The 17,786-nt window shown below is 36.8% G+C and overlaps 1 protein-coding gene across 4 annotated transcripts in view; it reads right to left on the reverse strand.

Annotated features, from left to right (window-relative positions):
• The window catches only part of POU6F2 (POU class 6 homeobox 2), a 324,363-nt gene extending 307,846 nt beyond the window's left edge, over positions 1-16,517 (reverse strand). For 3 of the 4 annotated variants that reach the window (XM_088167824.1, XM_088167813.1, XM_088167808.1), the window contains exon 1: positions 16,382-16,517. In XM_088167824.1, the coding sequence (XP_088023950.1) occupies positions 16,382-16,486 (105 nt within the window). In that variant the 5' untranslated portion in view covers positions 16,487-16,517. Of the gene's footprint in view, positions 1-15,630; positions 15,838-16,381 lie in introns of those variants that run through there. The other variant, XM_088167819.1, reaches the window with a different exon arrangement.
• Positions 16,518-17,786: the final 1,269 nt, after the last annotated feature.

Here is a 17,786-nt window from a genome sequence, read left to right on the forward strand (position 1 = left end):
CTGACTGGATGCCAGGCACACACCAAAGCCACTCTCTCACTCCCCTCTGCAGCTGGACAGAGTAGAGAAAATATAATGAAGGGTTCATGAGTTGAGACTAGGACTGGCAGAGTTCCCTCACGAAATACCACCATGAGCAAAACAGGCTAGAATTGGAGATATAAGCTGAATTTATTACTAAGAAGATCAGAGCAGGATAATTGGAAATAAAATGAAACCTTAAAAACACCTTCCCCCCCGCCCTTTCCCAGCTCTACCTCCTTCCCCAGCAGCACAGAGAGACAGAATGGGGGTTATGGTTAGTTCCATTGTTTTTTCTGCTGCTTAGGGAGAGGAGTCCTGCCTCTTCTCCAGCATGGGGTTCCTCCCATGGGAAATACCTTTCCATTAACTTCTCCAGCATGAGTCCCTCTCCTGGGCAGCAGCTCCCTGTGCTGCAATGTGAGCCCATCGCACAGGCAACAGTCCTTGCCAAACTGCTGCAGCACGGGTCACTCTTCCACGGGGTGCAGTTCTTCAAGGACAGGCTACTCCAGAGTGGGCTTCTCTCTCCATGGGCTTCCTATGGGGTCACAGCCTCCTCTGAGGCATCCACCTGCTCTGGCAAGGGCTGCCCCAGGGGCTGTGGGTGGATCTTTGCATCCCCTTGGTCCTCCATGGGCTACAGGGGCACAGCTGTTTCTCCATGGTCTGCACCACAGGCAGCAGGGTAATCTCAATTTCGACACCTGGAGCATCTCCCCCTAGTTCTTCACTGACTTTGGTGTCTGCAGAATTGCTAACCTCACATATTCTCACTTCACTCTTTTGTGGCTGCAATTACTTCTGCACAGAAACTCTTCATTTTTTTTTTCTTTCCTCTTAAATCTTTTATCACAAAGGTGTTCCATGTTCCCATCATCTCTAATTAGCCCAGCCTTAACCAGTGGCACGTCCATCTTTGGAGCTCCCAGGGACTAGTTCTTCCAGACATGGTAGAAGCTTCTGGCAGCTCCTCACAGAAGCCATGCCTGTAGCCCCTCCACAAGAAAAGCCTGGCCATGTAAACCCAATACATCCTCCTCTGAATGCTCTCTAATAGCTTCATGTATTTTTTGTATTGTGGTAATCTAAACTGGACACACAACAGAAGGCAAGGCAGCACTGGTGCACATTCTTTGAGAAAGATACACTAACATAATAATATTCAAGCATAAGCCTCTTCGATACAGAAGTCTTCTACAAGTGGAGACCCAACACTTTCTGTTGAGAAGAAAGGTTAGCAATAGTTAGTGTAATATTTGATTAACCATAGCAAAGGATAGACTCTCAAATTAATCCAGTTTTTGCCTGTGATTTATTTAGCCTAAAAGAAATCTCATAGTATGAAGCTGTAGTATGAAAGCTGAGGTTTGAGAATGCATCTGGCTTTCTCATCTTTGCAGCTTAAATATCAAAACCTTCAGCAGGCTGTTGGGAAACAGAACCCAATATGAAAAAGATTACACCCATTCATATATGCACTGGCAGAATAATTATTTCTTTGTTCCTCTTTTTAGAAGCAGCTTTCAAAGCTCTCCATTAATGTCCTACTTTTTCACCTGTTATCTTTCTTTCCTCCTTGAAGAAAAGTTTTCCACCTATCAAAAGCCAGTTGGTTTGTTGCAGGGGGATTGTTGTGGTTGTGGTTCAGCCTTTAAACCATAATCCATGAGAAAGACACTACTGAAACTAGGAAAAATTAATCACACACTTTTTCCAAGCTTGAACTACACAGAGAACCACAGAATTACAGAATTTTTAAGTTTAGAAGGAGCCTCTGTAGATCATCTAGTCCAGCACTCTGCCAAGATATCTTACACAGGAATGCATCCAGATAGGAGAGAAACTCCACAATCTCCCTAGGCAGCCTGTTCCAATGTTCTGCCACACTCAATATAAAGAAGTACTTCTTCATGTTGAGGTGGAAATTTTTGTGGTTTAGTTTATGGCCATCATTCCTTGTCCTGTCACTGAGCATCATGGAAGAGTCTGGCACCATCCTCTTGGCAACTTCCTTTGACATATGCATCAGGCCCAGCTTCCACAGTCCCTCCTAATGAGACACTACAGACCTCTAATTACCTCTGTGGCTGGACTTTCTCCTTGTCTTTCTTGTACTAAGGAGCCCAGAACTGGGCACAGCACGCCAGATGTGGCCTCACTAGGGGGAGAGGAGAAAGATCACCTCAGCTGACTGGCTGGCCACACTCTTCCCATATTCTTAGAAGAGGTCATCTCTTTTTCATGGGTCTTTGATCTGTATTTCATAACTCTGATTTAGGAAGCAACTCAGAAACAAATCACAGTCTTTTAAAAATGGTTACCCAAATATTTTCTGACATGGGACTGCAGCATGAAGTGACTCAACTGTACGCCTACACACCTCAGATTCTGATGCGAGCTTGCCCACAAATCCCATTCTTATCAGTTCATTTGTGAGGGGAAAAAAATTATTATTTTAGTAAAACTTAATAATTATTCTTTTCTTTTTCTACCCTGAAGGGAAGAGATGAAATCATGAAAGGGGGAGATAAAATATATACTCTATCCTCCTATGCTTTATCCTATGTTCATGCTGGAGACAGCTGCAGATACAGTCAGTGTCCAAGGTGGCATTAACCAAGCCAAAGTTGATTCAAAGCAGAAAGATACTGACCAAGAAATAAACTGTCTTTTAGAAAAGCAACTTCAAAAAATCATTAAATCACGTTGAGGGAGGGATTGATACCATGGCCAGCAACACCTCTGCTAACAGAACAGGTCTGGATGTAAGTCACATCTAGAGACAGCTTCATAGACTTGTTCTTGGTTTTGTAAACTTTATCTGAAACAATGTGTGCCCAGATTTGCCACCAGACAATTCCTGTGCCAATCTACCTTCAGTTAAGGAATAAAAATGGAATTAAGGTGATTAATTTTGCTAGAGCTAAAAGCTTTGTAATGCACTGACACAGAACTGGAAGGTGACAGAATGGAGCTTGGGTTTTTATGCTTTTTTCAGTTCTTGCTGCACCACTACCACAAGCATGGTTTGCTGATGCCTTGCAGGATAGGCCCCTGAACTTGGATCTGAGCTCATGCTGAATGGATAAAGGTGAAGAAAAAGGATATAACATGGATGTACTTTTATTATCCTCAGTTTTCTTGCACACAACTGTTTGGCACAGCTCTCTGCTGCCATGTAATCTTGGCTACTATTCCTAATCTTTTCACCTTTCTGAGTCCTTATTAGAATCAGTTCAATATATACAACCATAAAAAACTTATTAGAAAAATAACTCAATTTTTCAACCTTACCAAAACACCTCTAACTCCTTCCACACTGTGTCTCCTGCTTTCTTCTAGCCCCACCTTTTTCACACCCCATGTCAGTCCTTACTGTTTCCCCTTTGCACATCACCCTGGTGTGTACCAAATACCTATTCCCAGTTCCTTCAGCATGGTAACAAGTCTCTTACTAAATCATACATGACATTATAGATGTAAATAATGCTCAAGAGAAGCTAAATAAGTTTCAGAAAATTATCCCCTCCTGTCAGAGATAAAATTAGTGTAGTATAGCAATTAAAGTGACTTCATGTTGCTGATAGTAGTAATTATATTTGTTCAAATGATAATCCAATGTTGTTTCTCCATAGGAACCTGAAGCTTTTACTTTGCAGTAGAGGGACTATATTGAACACTTACAGTGAAAAAAGGCACTTGGCTTTGCAATGCTTCCATTTCTAATATTGTAAATAACTAGATGAGGCAGTGGAGAATCAAGAGCCAAGTTTTGCCTATTACAGGGGCTTAATGTGTCTACTTTGTGCAAAGATCAGTGTCTATACATATATCCAAAATCTAGATGCAGGTCACTGTTCTAAAAAAACTGTTTGGTAAATTGATAGATTTTGTCTGTTGGAAATAGTAATGGCAAGATCTCTGTGAAATTTTTCATTCAAAATGAAAATTCAGCATTTCATTCCTATGAAAGAGGAATAAAAGCCTGTATGTTTATGTCTGATATTTAATAAGCAGGACAGTTTGAGTGCTTTAGTCAAAGTTACTTTTTCTTGAAAATATATCTTCTTTAATCTTTTAAAATCATGCAAAGACAACAACCTCCCCCCTTAAGATAGAACAATACATTTTTAGAATTTGGCATTTGGCCCAGAATAAATATATACATGTGTATATATGTGTATGTATATATACATACACACATACGTAAACTTCCCACATTTTCTAGGGAGCAAAATAACAGTATATATCAACTATAATATTGAGAAAGAAGTCACACTAAAATAACCAAAACTGTGAAGTTGTTACATAAACAATATAGTTGTTTATGTAAAGGGTCATTATCATATATATTTACAAGAAAAACAATTTATTTGAATTATGTTGCTCCGCAGTACAAATATTATTTTGCACATTTTGCGTGTGTAGATTTATATGTTTTAAAGAACTAAGAAATTCTGCCAGTGAGATTTGCCATCAGAAATTTCTCTGGGAACCTTCCCCATGGGTTTTCTATTTCTGTCTTTATCACAAACCAGTACCCTTTCCCTTGTTTCTTTCATCTAGGTTTGCCCACACACAGGGCAAGTCTTTCTTCCCTACTGTCCCTCATAGATCCAAACCTCTCTTGGATCCACTCTTCCTTCAGGCTCCTACTTCTCCATGTCTTGTAACTCCCTAGTCCTGGTTGACTACTTGTGCATTTATTGTTTCACTCCATATCTTTTATCTTCCCTAGCTTTTTTCCTGTCTTCATTTGAATCACACATTCTCTTTTCCCCATCCCCCGTGAATATGGTCAGTAAAGAGTCCCTGGTGTCACCTCTGACATTTCCCAAGACAGGCATAGTGGGGAGCTAGTATTTCAAGGGGCACAGAAATAATCTGATACTCCTAAAAGAGGTAAGAAGATATGGGCTTTACTTGGTGCAATGAATAGGATAAAGATACTGTGGAATTGGTGCTCATGGAGTTTGGAATTGGATGGAGTTTTTCAGCAAGCACTTACACAAATACCTGTCGGATGTGACTCAGATAAACTGATTCTGTCCATGTGCAGGTGATTTTCTGAGGTTCCTTTTTCTGTGAATTTTTAGGGGATGTAGCTATTTAGAGTTCCAAAGTAAACATGTGCCAACTAGATTTTTCAAAGGCTTTGAATATAATCAAGCATGGGTGGCTTGTCACAGGATACCCAAAGAGATATGTTAATTCCAATGATCCTACTCCTCACCACATTCAGAGTTTTACTCTTAATTATGACGCATTTTTTAAATGGGCAAAAATATCCCATATTTCCCTATCTTCCTTGGGAACCACTGAAGTATTTTAGCAGAAATTGCCTTTAAAAGTATTCAGGAAGAGTTAGCCAACCAGGTGGAAATACTAAGAGCAGCAGCAAAGGTCTTAAAATAGGAAATACTGGGCTACTTCAATTATAGAAGGTTCTACAAGTTCTGCCAATATTTTTCCCTTAGGCTCTCACAAAATGGGGAAGCAAAGAGAGAAATATCTCACAACTTCGCAGAATCCCTTAAGCCTCCTATGTTCCCATTTAAAAGGGATTATGAAATAAAATGGAGTAGGAAGCTCCTCAAAATTTCAAAGGAAATTCTTGTGTTGATGCCAAAATTGCTATTTTAATATTTTTTCTATGTCTGACTAATTTTAAGGTATTCCTCATTAGCATAAATGTCATTCATTGCTTTGCTTTTTTCTCTTTACTGTTTTTATTCACCCTTTGACTAGTTGTTGAAGAATGCAACTTGAAATAGAAAGTATAGAAAGAGAGAATTTTATTGATTCCTATTACATTAATTCCTATGAATTTAATTTGATTTCTTTTTCACTAATCCAGGTATACTAACGGAATAATGCTCTGGAAAGATATATCTTTGTCAAAAGTCACAGCCAGCAACACTGCAGCCCACGGGGTAAAAAAAAAAGAAAAAAGAAAAGAACTAGACTAAGCCTTTTGTTTTAAATATATTCATTTTAAAACCAAATTGATTGAGAAAGCAACTCTGACTACTATGGTTTGAGTAGTGCTCTCTTCCCTCCTTTTCATGTTTTCATCACTGACAGCAAGGATATAGATGGAGGCCAATAAAACAGGATTTGGAACTTTCACCTCGTCTGTTAATGGATATCTGTAACTAAATAAGGCTTTCTCCTTCCTCTTTTCCCCCAGTCTGATTTCTGCCTATCCATTTTTCATTTCCATCTGAAAAAGATGGAAATTCTAGTCCATTTATTTGGATTCTATCTTTATTTACATCAATCTGGGTTTCTACCATTCATGGAAATATAAAGGAACTTTAAAGTACGCATAAATAAATTACTGTTACAACCCACTTTTCAGCTGGTTTGTACTTCCAGATGGTATAAAGAGATTCCACTATAAAGCAACATTAGGCTACTATCTCCAGTGGTTGAACTTCTCAATAAGGATAAATAGCCAAACACAAGCATTACAAAAATGAAAAAATAACCACCATTTTTTAGTGATTTTTTTCTTTTCAGATGCCAATTTCAGTCTCCTTTTTCCAAAATTAAGGGAATATACATAAAAGTTTTTTTACAGTTTGCCTAGTAGGACTGATTAGGAAAAAAATTTAAAGATCCATTTGGAGAGAATATAATTAATATCAGTCAGGATGGAGCAAACTGAGTTTAATTTTAGTGTTCTCTTTTCCTTTCTATGCCTTCTTTCTGGTTATCCTAGGAATCACTAATTATTCACACCTCGTAGACTACACTGGCAAATTTGCTCATGTAAGGGCTTCTGAATTTGACAGAATAACCTTAAAGGCTGCTGGTGATCCTGTTTGTCCAAATGTAACTCTGTTTAGCTCCACAGATTTACTTCTAATGAATCTTGGTAACTATCAGATAGAAAAGAGACCCCCAAGAACCCATCCTGAACATGCTCATGTTAAACATCTGTTTGAGGTTTAGTGTGCTTTTATTTATATTCTTAGGGAAATATGAGGCTACTTTGCAGCTTTTTTTTTGTTTTTAATTAAAAGTGTAACTGAAATTCACTTATATACCTTTGTGTTTGTTGTATCACAAATGAATAACATCATGATACCATAGAGGTAAAAAAAATCATCTCAACACACTGGACTGATTAAAAGCACAGATTTTTGTGCAATTCTTAATTCAATAAAATGCTGTGGTACTTCATGGTCAGAAGGACAAATGCCCTCAGAAGCATCTGTTTCTTCTGTGTCCTTCATGAGAGTCAAAGGGTACTTTACAATCCAATCCAATGCTGGATATAACCTTTTAAATAAATAAACCGTGGTTTAAGGATTTAGAAAGCACTAGATCAAAGAATGTAATCTTTGAGATCTAATAACTACAGTGATGGGTCTAGCATAAGGACATGAGCTGAGTAGAACAAAGGTTTGCTGAATACCCACAGTGCCTCTTGGGTTAAAATTCATTACAGAGTCACTCTAAATCCCTAGTTAGGGGGCAACTCTAAATTTCTCTTCTTGCTAAAATCCATTATGAACTTAAAAAATAAACAGAAAACAATACATTTAGGGGAAGAAACTCCAATCTTCAGCTTTTTTGTGTTGTTGTTTGACTATTCAAAATCCAGGTTTTATTTTCCAAACACCTGCCAATTTCAGTTTCAGCCTCCAGGTTTTTGGCTACACACCCCAATGCACACACACACATGCACACACACACACACATACACACATATGGATTTCTACTCTCCAGAATTAACTGAGTGTAGATGGAGAACTGGCTTATTTTTTCCAGCAGTACATGTCTATATCCTCTTGCAACCAGAGGAGATCCAACCCTTTAGCCTTACAATGTTGAATGCACAATGTGCTGCTCATGTGAACTTTCCCAATAAGTTGTGGGGATACTTATGGATGTGCTCAAATGGTTCCATGATCACCCTTTAAATAAGCAATAGCACCAAAACAAACAGATAGCTGCGTTTAGAGCTATCGTGAACCCTTCACAAGCTGTTTTACAGCACTCCAAGTTTATCATCTGTCAGGCTTTGAAATTTTAAGTGTTGCTCACCAACTTGCACACAAAAAGTTTTCTTGCCTACTTTGGTGACAAGCTGGAGCAGGTGGTGAATACTGCACACAGACTTCTGGAAAAAATCTTGTTATCTTTCTTTATTTCCCACCATGGGCATTACAACACACAAACCATCACTTCTGCCTACTGCTCAACCAGCATCTTGTCAAATCTGGCTGCAAGATTAAGCTTCCCCAATTCTGAATTCAATATTGCAACCCTAAGGACATAAGAATCAAACTGGAACATTCTGGGTTTTGGAGTTGTTTTTTTTCCCTCTTAATGGCCAAAATTGTTTCTGCTCCAAGATCATAGTTTGCCCTGACTATAATGATAAATCATCATGACTGACACTAAGCAAAACGAGTTAGGTATTTTCTGCTTTATTCTTACACATTAGAAGCCACTTTTACATTTGCCACAACTTACAACCTTTCTTCCAAAAGATTAGAATTATACAAATGAGATACTATTTCTGCTTTATATAATCCATTTGAAAAATGTGAAGCACATTTTGTACACAGAAAGGGATGGGCACAGCAAAGCGAAGGTAAGATTTAATGGCCAGCAATCTTGCAATAACTCTTAGTTTCCTATAACACCATAATTCTTCTTTATTCCAGATTATATTATTTCACTGGAACAGTGTCCTACTAACAAAGCCAGGACTCTAGACACATTCAGCACTTGGCAGCATCTAGTTCTAGTAGCAAAGGTTATGGACCCAGTGACAGTGTCAGAAATACCAGACTTAACCATTATCAGAATTATTTGCATCTTTAGCTTTTTTTTTTTTTTAAGGTGTGTTCAGTAACAATTGCGAACATTTCTCCATTGTTGTAATTTAAAAAAAACCCAAAACAATGACAGCCTTTAACGTGATGTACTGTGAAAAATGAAAGCTGTTGCTAATTTGCCACTGATGGGAGACAGTGTGGTTTTAGTTCATAAGTTTGAAACAAGGATATGAAACATTCCAGTCATTGATATTGCTGTTTCACTCTTAGTCTGTGCTGCAAATCTATATTTAGCTATTTATTTTCCAAAAAAAAAAAAAAAAAAAAAAAAAGGGATGTCTTCCAGGGCTAAAGCCATCAGCTTTTTATTCTGGTAAAACTTCATTGCACTTGATACATAAGAAAAGCTCAAGGAAAAACTGTGTTAGAGCTCCATAATTTGGATTTGTAAGTGAAAACGCAGTTAGACATGTAAACAGTTTGGTGAAAAGTACAACATTCTGATACAGAAGTACCACTTACCATATGTCTAACAGCAGTTGTATAATAGTATTAACATGACTTTCACTAATTTGCTTGCAAAAAACTCATGGTCTGTTATTTTCTGTTTCTTGAAATTTGTTTCCATAGCAGGGCATAGTTAAAAAACACTCGTCTTTTACTGTTGCCCTGTAATATTTTCTTTTTGTAAGTGCCATCCCATAGCTGGATTGTGTCTTCCAAATGGACATGAGTCCAAGATCCCTGAAAATGCTAGCAACTTATAAAATAAAAGTTATTTAATGGAATCAACAACTGAAAGAGTACTAAGTTACATTTTAACATTTTTTTTCCTTCTTTTACTTAAGGTTCTATTTCCCTTTACAATGCCCTTCCCTATTTGTGGATTCACAACCCCATCCTGGAATGAGTCACCTTTGGGGATAGGTCATATTTAGCAAGTAGTTTTAGATAACACTCACTGGAAATATCACAGGGTCAAAAATTATTCTCTCAAGTGTGATTTTGTGCACGGCTTGTCAAATTATTGGATTTCTTTTACAGTAAGGTGGCAGAGGAAAGCCCTCCAAGACAAGACCTATGTGTTTTGACAAGACCAACTATTGGAGTTCTGCCCTGTAAATCCTCATTCACACGTGCAAATGACATGGGACAGCTGAACATCTACAGCAGTGAGCAAGATGCATTTATGAGGCCCTCATCTCTGAAAATAATTTCTTAAACCTTCAGTCATTAATCAATTGCTATTACTCATGTGAGTAAAAGTTTGTTAGAGATAGTTTTGCTATATTTAGTATGACATATAGAAATATAGATAAGACAGGCTTATCAGTAACTACAAAATCTATTCTAAACAGCTTAAGAAAATTTAACTTATATAATTCATCAGGTAAGGATTGTTTGAAATAAAGATTTTTTCATACCCTCTTTCTCCCCCCAACTTTTTTTTTAATGAAGCTTTCTCCCACTACCTCTTTTAAGAATACCTAGAAATTTAGAACAGTCCCTTGATCTTAAAAATTTTCTTTTGATCTAACAGTTAGATAAAGCACTACTGTAGAACAGCACTACCAGTCAACAGAGAATCAGCAGCAAACATCAACTAATATTTCTCTTTTGAAGGGAAAGTACTACACATCACAGAGGTTTCGAAGCCAACATCGAAACAAAACCCGTGGAGTGATAGTCCATTTACCTGTAGCCTTGATATCCTCAAAAAGCAAGCATTCAAGACCCTTGAGTTACCATCTTTATTCTTAATAGCCAGTTCTAATTGTAAAACAGTTTGTATAACAATTATTTAATTAGCATTTAAGCCAGACTTTGTTATATTTATTAGCAGGAGCAGTAACACAATAGGCTTGTTGGAATAGATCCTGCCAATCGTTATATACATGTGAGGAGTTCCATCGAATTCCATATCATTCTGTGCACTGGAAGATTTAGCAATTGCAGACTTCTTATGGGCTTAAGTGATTTGCTGACCAACTTTTAAGTACATGCTTAAGTCTAGTTAAGTTTAGTGAGAGAGAAATTTTCACATATTCAAAATTGCCTGATCTGAGGTTCTTCCGTTTTTAGAATTTTAGAATAAAAAGCCACATTACTAATGTTGCTGAACGATGTAAATCACAGGAAAAAAGAATATTTTGCCATATCTTCATCTAATGTTGAAAGTGCTGCATACAATTTCTCTTCGATTGTCCTTTTATTTTCTTCCATTTGAGTTGCAGTTAAGATCAGAGAAGAAAAATAAAAGTCTTGTTACAGCTACAGGTCACTGTAAGATAAGAGGCTCAGCAGTCACTTCTATGCACTGTACACACAAAAATGGGCCAGACTGATATTTAGTTTATCAGTCTAGAATCTAGGAAACATAAGAGAGGTACTTGAATGTAAATGCATTGCCAAAAGATAATGATCTACATCACTGGAGGAGTGTCACTTGTCCAGCAATTTAAAGGTCATTTGATGTACTTCATTTTTCTCCTACAATTAGAATATAGTGAATATACGCAGAGTGCAAATCACAGCTTTTTTAAAATTTGACCTCTTAATTGGCTGGCCTGACCCACAGATGAGACAGCACAGTGGTACAGAACAGAAAAGAATAAAGAAATTCAATAAGAAAAAAATACTAGAGATGTTTTTAGAAAGCTGATTTCAATTAAAATCCAATTTTGGTGTGAAAAGAATAAAAATCTTTTTAAGTATGAATCATAAAAATTCATCTTTTCTGCTGTAAAAACAGAAGTCAACAGAAAAATGCATTCTTTTACTGGAATCCAGGCCTAGGACCAAAGAATTTACATATATTAAATTAACAAGATCCAAAGTCCTCTACAACAAATATTTATACTGTAAAATATTACAGCCACATTCCTGCATCTCCTTACAATAATAATTCTTAGGGACACAGTATTCTAGAGACTGTATACTACAGTGGGTTTCTGCAAAGATGGAATGCTTCATTATCAGAGTACCAGCTTGTTCATAAATATTAAAAAGTACGGTTTTGAAGTTTTTCAAACATATTTCTTACTGTTTACATTGTCTCTCTACTGCTGAAAAAAACCAGTCAATGTGTGCCTGTCCATAGGTCTCTCCCTCACAGTCTTGAACTGCAGAAAGCCACTGCTGGTGACTGCAAAGGACTACAACGTTTGCTCTGGATTCACAGCAAGTAGCCAAGGGGACAGGTAGTCTGGCCTTATTTATGCAAGTAGTTTATTCTTACAGTAGTTTATTCTCATTTATTCTTACAGTGATGGGTCTAATTCTTATTTGAAAGAACAGGATTTGTCCCAAACTGCAGACAAAAGGGCACAATTCCTTGCTGTCTTATAAAAGTGGGTCCTAAATTTACATGTAATATGGTTATTATCTGTTTATATATGTTACAGGCAAATCTTTGTATTAGATTAGAGCTGGAAACAGATATTCCAAGAGAAAAAGAACTTCTCTACTGCTACAAGAAAAATAATGTAGATATTGCTCAAGACAAAATAACATTATAGATCTGATCTTCATTTGGTAGAAATTAAACTCCTGGATACATATTAGTCTGCATTATAAAACAACACTGACAACAGATTAAACTTCTGAAAAGTGACCAAAAGTTACAAAAGGAATGGCTTCTCTGAAACATGTTCTATTGTGGTTAATCATGAGGAAGAACACAAAAAAAAATTAAAAATGGCAACAAACTGACACAGAACAGAAAGACCCACACTGGCTGTAGCAATGTATCAGATTAATAAATTGGGCTTCAGAGAACTCTCTGTGGGAAAAGAGCATGTTTACCCTTGCATAAATAGTTTTTACTATATGGTGAGATCACATGGAGGATACCATTGAAATACAGAAATAAACACGCTAAACTTGTAGAAAGAGAACTCAAACACAGCAATAATAACTTGCAAACACATGCTTATTTGAAGAAGAACGCTACCTAATCTGCTTCCTCTCGATATTACAGAGATCTAATTTAAGCTGCTCCCCTCCCCTTTCCCAGTTGAGAACACAGAAATGTGCAGCCAGCCCGGGCCCTGGGGCCGGTGGATCAAGATGGCAGGCTGGCCTGGGCTCCCCTGGGGACAGCAGAGCCAGAAGGGTGATTGGACACAGTGACCTGTCTGCATGAGACGAGACAAAAACAGGAGGGCTGTAATGCTGATGAACTAACCTGTCACTCACAAGCTCAGGTCTGAAGGAAGGAGAAAAAAAAAAAAAAAAAAGGAAAAAATAAGATGGAGGGAAAAAAGAATAAGAAAAACGGTATAGCAGAGTGTTTAGAAAGCATACAAAGCAGATAAATTACAACATCATTGGAATGATTAGATGACACATTTAATTACCTGCTAATTCAGATGGGCTCAGGATATATAGGGACTATGGCATAAAATCCAGCTAATAATTTCTACAAGACCAAAACACAATTGAAGAAATACTGGATATTGCGGTTTGGCATGCAAGGAAGGATGCTACAGACTATTGCTGGCAGGGATCAGGGTTTCATGCCAAACACTCCAGTTATGAATCAAAATCACAATGAGCAATGAGCTTCTAGATCTTGACACACAAGGCAAGGAGGTTGTTCTTCAGAGTACTTGGCTGTTTTATTGCTTGCTTGGGGGAGGAAAAAATCCAGAGGGAAGGTTCACAAGCAATTCTGCACCCTGAACCCAGTACACCCAGGCGCTGGGTTATGGTCAGGATTGTAGCACTCTGCCCACCATTGCCATCACCAGTGGGAAACACTGTGGACTGGTGGTTAAAGACAGATGAAATCTAGATTTTTTTAAAAAATAAAAAAGGTCAAAAATGCATTTAATGATGAACAAGTACTTGGTGCTGAAAATGCCTTTAAATCAGTATGCTCCTGCTATTCCATTTGTGTCATACACAGACTAATGCTTGAACTGCAAAAAACTGCTAGTGTGCCTGATCTCCATTCCATCAGGTATACATGTACAGTTTGGATTTTTAATTAGGCAAGTTCACATTCCATTAGCAGCAAACAAGACTGAATTTAGAGCTACATCTGCAGGATTAGCAAAAAAACCTCAATCTCACGATTGAAAAAAATACAATGCTAACATAAAAAGGCCAAATTATAAACATTTATCCAATTTTGGGGGTTTGGAGGTTTGAAAGTTAACAAAGACTTTTAAGAACTTTTTCTATCAGTGTCAGGAAATGTCTCTTCTAAAATTATGCAACTACTAAATATGCAAACTTTAACAATTTATCAATACAAAGACTTACAATGTGGAAAGATTCTCTGCCATAGGGCTTGCCTTTTGATAGTTATTTTCTCTTAAAGTTTATACAGAAAGTCTATGTCTATTTTCAGCAGAATATGATAATTATACTGATTGAGCTGAGATCCCTTTATTATGCAACCAGAAAATGCAGAAAAAATATTTTTAAACTTTTTATTCTATCTTAACACATAGCTAATAACAACCAAACATTGGACAATTAATCAAAACAAAAACACCCTTAAAAATTTTGTGTATTTATGAACACATTTTGATGCGCACACTTACATATATGAAATGTAAATATGCACACATGCTGATCTGAAAAAAAATGTTTGCAGCACCTAAGACAGTAAGTTTCAGAAAAATAACATCTATAAAGTCTAACACAGAAAATACACAGAAGTTAGTCACCTAAAACACCTAAATTTATTTTTCTTTTAAGTACATGCTCTTCCTATTAATTTTAGGAAATGAAATGCACTAATATATGATATCAACATTTTTCCAGACATTCACTAAACTTTTTTTAATTCATGAAATATGGAATGTTACACACAGAAAAAATTCCTTCTACCATTTCCAGCCTCAAAACCACTTTCTGAGAGTTGGCAAACCTTAAACATAAATAGCTAACTTACACTTTCTTACATGTGAAAACAAAAGTTACATTAAAGAGATATTACTAGCTTTCAGATTTATAAAGATTTCAGGGTACATTTTCTGTCAAGTGTACTTGCTCAAAACCTTGCCATTGTATCTGCCTTAGAATCATTTAGTATATTTCTGTACGACTGAACAAGTAAAACAAAAAGGTAATTAATACAGTCTAAAATACATCTTTTTGCACACTGTAGTACTGCCAAGCATGCCCCACTTTTTAGGTATAAGCCAGCCTAATAGAAAGCTGTTAATGTTTGGAGGATTTTTAATAAAAAATGCATCTTCTATTTTTAAAATATTTAAAGCAATAAAAGTCTGTGGTAAACATGGTATTACATATTTGACATTTTCCGCCCAGAAATGCATTACTATGTACGATGGTATTAATAAACCATGTGCTTTGAGGGACTTCGGTGCTTTGCCATAATTTAGTTGAAAACAGTGTGTAGAACGCGTATTTTTCTACCATCATATCAACATATAGAAAACAAATACTATGTCATCACCTCAGCAGCATGCGTTCACTATACTGGAAACATATGCAAAAAACCACAAACTTTTGAGAGTTCAAAAAATACCCTTTACCAGAGACTGATTTACAAGTCAGTGGTTAACGAGAAAGTGTTGAGCACTTAAAATTTTGTTAGAAAAATAAAAACAGGCACCCACATCTGACTCCGACTGCTTTCACAGGAAAACAGCCCTCCCTGTTCATCAGAACAAAATAATTTCTTTCCCCACTTCAGGTTATTATTTGAAGCAAATGAAAAGACAATGATTCTTCTCTCTTCTGGATAAAGCTCAAAACAGCATGGTTAAATCACACATATAAAAACTACAGACTTATCAGAAATCACAAAACAGAAAGAGAAGGACTCACTGACCCATTTGGAAGACAAAGACGACAAAACGGAAAAGCTCTAAAAATCAGCTTGTGAGGCCTTTGAGAGATATTCTTCTGGCATTTCATCACAGCAGCCCCAGACCAGTTCACTTCCCTGGATACAGGGAGGGAGAACTAAATAGAGCTGTTTATTAAAGCTGTTGTGCTGGATTGCATTAGGAAGCACGAGCAGACCACCTGGACCTTTCAGATTGTGGCAGTGTTTAATTTGCAGGCTGCCCCTCTGCAGCAGCAAAGACTACTACGTTTACTAAGCTCAATCACACATTATCTGGATTAGGAGTATAAGAAGAAAAAATAAAAATAAAAAATAAAAGCCACAGCATCTAGTACAAGAATACAGTCAATATAAAAATAATGAACAGCATTACAAATAGAAAGCAACTCCCCAGCAAACATAACACTTTCACTTCTCAGTTCCTCTACTTCAGCATATTTAAACAAAATAAAACAGCAAATTAATAAATACATTGATTTGGTAAAGCTCAGACTGAATTATAAACGGGGTTTATTAGAAGAAAAGGATTGGAATTTAGGTTTTTCTAGTGATTCCCTGGCCAGATTATTGTGTTTCTTTTGCCTTTCTCACTTTCAGTACTACACTCGCTGGTAGCTGAAGATACAGATAGAAAGATGGTACTGTAAATATGAATTATGTGAATCATATGGTTAGACCCTTGTGAAAAAAAAAAAAAAATAAAAGGGGAGTTGAGAAATGGCTGACTCCATACCTGACCAATTACAGCTTGCATGGTCCCTGTGTCCTGCTGAGCTGAAAGATCGCAATCCATCATATGTAGTCTTTGAAAAGGAGAATGGGGGTTTCTGGCATGCATCTGTCAATCAACTTCTGCACTCACAACCATCACCAAAAGCAAGGGAAAAAAGTCAAGCTGCTCCACCAAATAGGATGAAATAGTCATGTGACCTTCAGCACACTCACACACATACATACTTCCATAGAACGTATGAATTTTCTGCAGATATGAAATGACATTGACAAATACCCAATACCAAGTAAATAAAGTGAGACAAACAGCTACTCACCAAAGAGAAAACACATGCTGTAATCTTCAGCCTAAAGATTTAATATACCTAAAAGGTATTTTAAACTGAGTGTTTTCTTTAGAGCCTAAACTTTTCAGATAAGGTGATATGATTTTATATATGCAGACAGTGGTCAGAACTTTAACCCCTCGCATCCTCTTGCAGCCTCTATTTTTGTTCCCCCCTTTATACTTCTACTTTATGGCTTTTTGAGTTCTTGATTTTTTTTTTCTTTAAGTTTCATTTGTGCCAAAGTGAAGTGGCATGTGTTGCCTTCTTTGGATTTGCAGAGATTATGCAGAGAACTCGATAGAAAAAAAATTGCTAACAGGAAAAAAAGAAGCAGGGGCTGAGAAACCTGTGTCTATACTCACAAGTCAAAACGTCTCACTGCTTTACTCCACCAGAAGTCAAATGTTTTCTTTACTGGAAATATATATTTAAGTATTAGTTTATGCGAGCTGTGATGAGCACTCAAAATATTAAATATTCAGACTATGTAAATCCTACTTACAGAATCCTTTCCATTTTGAAGGTTAGCAGAGTTTTGGTTCATTCACTGCTCCACTGAACTGACATAAAATGTTGTTACTTAGGAAGGCAAACATTACCATTTTTTTTGAATGGAAGCAGTTTGTTTCATATATCTCCCCCTCTGAGTTAAGATTTGCAAGAATTTCCAAGACTATTTTTTATTCTTGTCAAAATATATCAGCCACTTGTCTCCAAAAACTGAGTGTCCTGAACGACATGCTGCAGCATTGATTGCTGATACGTTATTGGCCAGTGATTGCTGAAGGGTGACATTAATGTAACCTCGTAGCACTTTAACCCTTTGAAGATCAATACAGTCCTCTGGCTATATAGTAGAATAACAGCCCATATACTTTTTGCTGTATTACAGCTTCATATAAATATTAGTGCATTTTTCTGTCCTCCTCAAATTGCATTTCAGTTACTAGTGCAAACAATACACTTCCCAAAATATATCAGAAGCAAAAATGCAGAAAAAAAGCAGTCTAATCCCTATGCTTAACCTAACACACCCTTTTCATTTCAATAAGTTCCTGGCAATAATTTGACATTATT

The sequence above is a fragment of the Sturnus vulgaris genome, chromosome 1 (assembly GCF_052056855.1).
Source record: "Sturnus vulgaris isolate bStuVul1 chromosome 1, bStuVul1.hap1, whole genome shotgun sequence".
Classification (NCBI taxonomy): Eukaryota; Metazoa; Chordata; class Aves; order Passeriformes; family Sturnidae; genus Sturnus; species Sturnus vulgaris.